Raw genomic sequence first — 6588 nt, 5'->3', positions numbered from 1 at the left:
AAAGTAAGAGAAGATAGTCCACATAGAGAGGGTAATATTTTCTCAGTGTGGATTTAAATCTTATGACAAGATACATATAGTTTTTTTGTAGTTCATGTTGGATGAAGGGAAATGTTATTGCAATTTAAAATAAGATTTGCCTTTATTTTTTTCTTTATTTATTCAAACAGAAAACAAAACTTTCTGACATGCACAATCAACAGTATTGCAATCTGGAAAAAGTGAAACATTCAAAACAGCAGTAACAAAAAAATAATTATGATCAACACATGATTGGGGAAGATCAGTTTAGACTTGGCACTCGATGTGTTCACCATCCATTGACTCAAATAGCAGAGCACCTGTTAGTCATTTTACATGGTCACAACATAAAGAAAAAAAAAGCCCTAAATTACAGCAAAACTCAAAATTACCACAAAATTCTTGAATGATTTGTTCAGAATAATAATAAAAAATTTCTGAATGAAGTTTTGTTAACATTCATGGATTTGCTTGCCTCATGACATTTGAAATTCAAAATCATATTGATTCCACCACTCACTTTGGCACCCTCTTTTTCATTCTGACAAAAAAAAAAAAAAAAAAAAAAAGTTTTCATTGTCATCAAGACTCATCAATCCTATTTCAAGGGCTCAAATACATACCTTATGGTGATTTATCTGTTCAAAATTATATTACAAGACACTTTTTGTCAGGAAATACATATCCAGTATTATACATTGATGGGTTCTGATCATGAGGACCATCTATATATTGATTTACAAGCCAGGATGTTGGTCACTATGTTTTATTGGGACTTCCTCTTGGGGTTGCATTAGTTTTGTTCAGCAAAACCAATTGTATTATTGTTAAATACACAAAGAATAGTAACTGCTCTTAAAACAAATGCCACAGAGATCTCCATTTACTAAGGTTTAGCAGTCATGGGGTTAATTTTGGTGTTCAATCTCAGTGCAGCCATCCTTTTGAACAAGAAGTAATCTCTAGACTTGCATTTTTTTGTGCACACATCACGCCTGGTGTCTTCTAAGCAACCACTTTCTGTTCATGAAAGGGAGAAAAACAGGTGTTTCTCTTCCACCTAATGTCCCTTCCAATCATTGTAGTTTGGGAGGGGGGAAAAAGAACATTTGCTTGGCTTATGTGCAGTTTTTACACTTGCTCGCAATTAACAATGTACAAAGTAAACGATTTTTTGAGTGAACAAAATTTGTAGGTGTGAACCTCTTTCTCAACCCATTGCGCATAAAAAACATCCATGCACATGCATACACTTTTTAGATTCATTCATAGATTGGAACAATCAATGAAAGACATGAGTATTTTCTCAGAAACTGGAAAATAGTGAAACAGCAAATAAAGGAATAGTGCTGATTGAAACAGTATTGTCACAAATAGCGAAAACATGGAAGTGATAATTTTGTCATTGGGAAATGCAGTGTTGGGCTTGTGCACACCACCACGAGCATGATTCATGTTTGGGTTGTGTGCAGATGTCTTCCACACAGATTTGAAATGACCTTCGTCAGAAGTTGGAAAAAGCTAACATTTAGTATTAACTTGGAAAAAAATCATAACATCTGTTTTATAAAAACATATATATGTATATATGTATATTTTCTTTATCAAAATATTTTTTTCTCTGTGATTTGCCTGAACAACAATAGCAAATGACCAGTGAATTGTGCCAAAGAAGGTAATTCATGCTGTTTCAGATTTTACTTACTTTTAACTGCCCTCAAGGAGCACTAAATTTGTATCCCTCACTAAAGCTGAACTGTATATTTCAAATGTATGTATTCATCACATATTAACAATTTTTTGCATCTCATTCTAAAATCTCCACTTTATATTTTCGTTACATCTGGCACAGACACTGAATGGCGGCTGGGTGCTGACAAGTATTCTTTCCAGAGCTGTTTGTCCTTGGTTTTTACTCCTAAATGAGTTTTTCACATCCTCATGGTGTAAAAGATCTTGAACAGTGGTCTGGGTGCTAGTCTTATGAAAGAGATGGAAAACCTAGAAATTCAAGAGTTAAGTTTTCCAGCACAAGAAAACCAAAAGAACTGATCTGGATGAACCCTTTAAAAATGGTTTTATTGGAACTAACACTTTTATGCACATGCTGGTAGGTGTGTATCATCTTTACCTGAAGTGACAGAACACAGAGGCAACACTTCTACTGCTTACTGTATTTACTGTCTTAGTGTTTATTACATTGGACATTTTTGTCTGTTTCACGTTCGTCCAGAAAACGGATAGCTGAATAAAAACAGAGGCGTATAATGTCAAATGCGAACATTTACCATCGCTGCTGTCGTTCTTTGCCAATGCGGGAAGAGGGACTATCAAATTGAGGACAAGCAATTCACCAGTTATTTCCCTTCGTGCAGCATTTAATGTGTCAGACGACTTCACAAAATTGGTGGATATCGATAAGGATGGGGGTTTGGGAGGGGTCTGTGATGGGTTAATACTATAAAGAAGAACATATTAAACATTTTTCCTTTCAAATATAGAATATGAAGACAGAGTTATTGTATGGGTATAAATATGCACAGTGTTCGCAATTCAGATTCAGAATTATGTGCTCTGATTCGCGAAATCACATGTAGGGATCTCTTCCATGCTGATTCAGTCAGTTTCAGTTTCGGATTTGATTTGTGTCAAACCGTGCGAATTGATCCATATACGTTACACCACATCTGCTGTTAAAAAAACATGGGAAATAAAGGAACGCCGAGATGCCGGACCTTTGCATAAACCCAAACGCACTGGTCAGGCCTTGAGGTTCATTGCATACCTGATTACTCTTTGGGATTCGTGACATCACTCACAGGAATGCAGTACAGATATCTTTATTGATTCATGGTTGCTGTGTCAGAGCCGACAGTATGCCTTCCGCGCCTCATGGCTGATCCCAACTCTTCGCAGCTGGTAAATTACTCGAATAATGTGGAGTTCTAAAAAAAAAAAAAAAAAGGTACGTGCAATTGATCTTATTCGTCAGTTTGTTTCCAACTGTCTGTGCACGACTAAGCCATGCAGCGAGTTCTTTCCGTTTTGGAAGGGGGTGGGTGAAATCGAGTGACAAGGGTCCGGGTTGGAGTGAGGGGTGGGCGGGGTAAGAGGATCATAATCCAGCACATGTGCATGCTGTCTGGCTCAAAGTATAAAATGGTCTGAGCACTTGCGCTCTGTCGTTTGTCTGGGTTTGGTTTTATTAGAATAGAAACACGATCTAGGGCTGGTCAGTAAGACTCTTCATTTCCTTTTTCTTTACTTGGAGGTGCAGTTTGGCTTCTCGCTCCCCAGAAAGGCGCACCACAGTTTCAGTAATTCTATTTCCCGCCTACATGAAAGTGATGTATAATACACGAAAACCCAGACGGTAAAATTATTAGTTTGCGTATTCCTGGTTGCACGCACTTTTAATCCAAAACCTTACAAGGACTGGTACAGGCATAACTGGTTACCGATCGCGCGCCACGTGCCATGTCTGAAAACTAGGGAACGTGTTTTATCAGTCAGTGCTGTAGGTGTACCATCTGAAGATTAGAAATGGAAGAGAGAAGGATAAAAACCTCCAGTGTATCGATACCCCTCTTGTACGTGCATCGGTACGTAGAATACGTTCATAATGCTTTCCCTGGCCTTGACTGGATGTAAGTCACGCAGCTTTGTATCGGTGAAAGTGGATTTTTCTGGCGTCCTAAAGCATGCTGTCCCTTTGTCGACCCTGGCCATCAAGGCGTGCGGAATGACCCGTGTACGCGACACCACATCATACAATGGAGGTCACAGGCAGAAGCTGACCTTGCACATAGACTATCTGCGCTGGTCCGCAGGCCTTCAGAACATGCCAAATGCTGCAGGAATGAAAAAATGAAAAGAAAGAAAGAAAAGAAGAAAAAAAAGGGGAGAAAAACCAAGAAGAAAAAAGAAGATTCCAGTTCACTTGAAGAACGCACTGGTTTCTGAATTTGTTTCATTTAGGCTAGATGAAGACGTGTAGAAATTAGTAGAACGCTGAATAAAGAAACTTAAGCTAAACAGGAGAAAAGTTGGTCTTTGAATGGATGGTGATATTACAAATATCAGTAAAAAAGGATGTTGGAAAATTCAGTTATTTGTCGACAACTGCTTTAACGAAAACTGACTGAGAATATGTTAACTACAGAAAAAGACGTATGGATGTCAGGTTTTAATGAAATATGTATTGCATATGAAAAGTAAATCTCATTGTTTTGATATGGTACCGGCCCAGCAAAGCTTTTATATTAGGAGCTCAGCGGATCCGTCTCAAATTTCCTTTTTCGCATTATACAATACATTTCATATCAAACATTTTCTAAAGATGAAAATGTACTTTACTATCATCTTGGGATACTGCGATTTATATATATTCCACCTTTGCTGAATTCCTGAATGCTTGACGTTCCAGTATGTTAAAGTGTTATTTCGTTATTTGTTTGCCCCTCTCCTTCTTCCCCCCTCCCCCCCCCTCTCTCTCTGACTCGGACGCTCGCACGCACGCCGGGCGCGCGCGCGCACGCACGCACACACACTCACACACACACACATACACACACACACACACACACACACACACACATCGGAACCCCAAACACAGACAACACTGTGACAATTTTCTGCAACAAAAAACGCATTCACGAAATTAATTTTTAAAAAAACAACAACTAAAAGCTGAAGATTTTCAAGAGTCTTTATTTTTTTTTCTTAAAAACACCAGTTCCGTTTATCATTCATGACCAATAAATATAATAAGATAAGAAAAGAAAAGAACAGTAATCACTTTTAATGCAGTAGCCACGACGCAGCTGCCGCGAAGTGAAGACATCAGGTAACTAATTACTGGCACTCCATCGGAATGTCGAACACCGTGGGGTCAGGGATGCCAATGGTGACATCATAATACCTGCAGCCAAACAAGTGCAAGGAGTATTATTGTTGTTATTGATCCTTGTGCAGCACCCGTGTCAGTTCCGTCAGAGACCAAGTTCTAAGCATTTTACATACATGGAGTCGTTGTACAACAGGTTGCCGCCTACCTGGGTCGAGCCGATTGACAGCTGCCCTGTTACTGAAGCGCTCGTCATTCGTTTCTTGCGTCGATGAGTCAGACTTCAGTCACTCGCACACACACACACATGTATAATTATAAGGAGTGCGTGGCATTTCGCTATTTAACAGTCCTCTGAAGATTTTGAAAGTTTTCTTGTGTTGATGTTAAGTGTGCGTGCGTGCGTGCGTGTGTGTGTGTGCGCGCGCGCGCGCGTGTATGTGTGTGTGTTTGTCTGTGTTGTGTGTGCGCGCGCGTCGGTGTATGCTTGCGTATTTTTAAAGGAGAGAGAGAGAGGGGGTGTGTGTAGGGAGGGGGGGATGAGGGGGGTGGGTGGGGGGGGGGGGGCATTGGCAAGCTAAAATATTTAGTTCTTACTACAACTTTGATTACGAAGAAATCAGTCGTAATAAAACAAAGCGCTGAAAATGACGACTCAAATAATAAGTTGTGTACACTCACTGTCTGAAGACGTAGCCAGTTCGGTTACTATAAAATCCCCCGTTGACTGGCAGACAGTCAGGGGTGGTCACTGTGCCAAACATGGGATCTGTGAAAAGTAAAATAAAATAAACAAAGAGAAGTTTCAGTTAAGGTTTCAGGGAGGTATCAAGACGTGCGGACTGACCCATACACACCGCTATACTGACCACATCTGCTTTAAAACTGAGCAAAGCAGATGCTTGCCTTTCGCAGAAGCATAGTACGTTGGTCAGGCATTGAGAGCCCCCCCCACCCCCCCCACACCCCCCACCCCGGCTCCCAAGGTTTGTGTAAAGCATAGGCATGGGATGGAAAAAAAATCTTAAAAAAAAATGTAAATACTATCAGATATAATTAAATGAAAGATACACAGTATGCAAATTATCAAAAAAACAACAACAATCCCTCGCCCCCCAAACAAACAAACAAACAAAATCAAACAAACAACGACAACAACAAAAACCAAGGAGTTTTCAACTGCTGAAAAAAAGAAAGAAAAAAAAGGGATACACTTACGTGTGCATGTTGTGGTTGTTACACCGTTTCAAAGTGATAGTACTTCTGCTGGAGAGTTTGTGTCTTTGATATTATACCCCTGGACCATCTTCATGCCACATATATTGTCAAGTGCGTTTGGAGTTACAGATTAAGCATTCACATAAATGGCGATGAGTGTTAATTGTTAATTGTAGCTTATAGTCCAGCCGACCGCACGGGGACGCATCAGGACTGTCAAACCATACAAATGCAAAACCGCGTCAACAAAAACTGTTACACACACACACACACACACACACACACACACACACACACACACACACACACACACACACACACACACACACACACCACACCCAAAACAACAACAACAAAACAACAACAACAACAACAACAAACAAACATTAAAAAAAACAACAACAACAAAACAACAACACAACTTATTAGGTAGACCCAGAAAGCACAAGGCATGACACATTATCCTAACCATTTAGCTCCTTATGGCAAATAAGATTTGGCAC

At 39.7% G+C, this 6588-nt stretch overlaps 1 protein-coding gene across 1 annotated transcript in view; it reads right to left on the bottom strand.

Moving 5' to 3' along the window:
* Positions 1–4758: 4758 nt before the first annotated feature.
* Positions 4759–6588, bottom strand: part of LOC143281669 (mammalian ependymin-related protein 1-like) — a 13327-nt gene continuing 11497 nt past the window's right edge. The window contains exons 5-6 of the mRNA XM_076586916.1: positions 5549–5636; positions 4759–4942 (exon numbers count right to left, since the gene is read on the bottom strand). Coding sequence (XP_076443031.1) covers positions 4876–4942; positions 5549–5636 — 155 coding nt within the window. The 3' untranslated portion in view covers positions 4759–4875. The remainder of the gene's footprint in view (positions 4943–5548; positions 5637–6588) is intronic.

This window comes from Babylonia areolata, chromosome 4 (assembly GCF_041734735.1).
Source record: "Babylonia areolata isolate BAREFJ2019XMU chromosome 4, ASM4173473v1, whole genome shotgun sequence".
NCBI lineage: Eukaryota > Metazoa > Mollusca > Gastropoda > Neogastropoda > Buccinidae > Babylonia > Babylonia areolata.
This window is presented reverse-complemented; position numbering and strand designations above follow the sequence as displayed.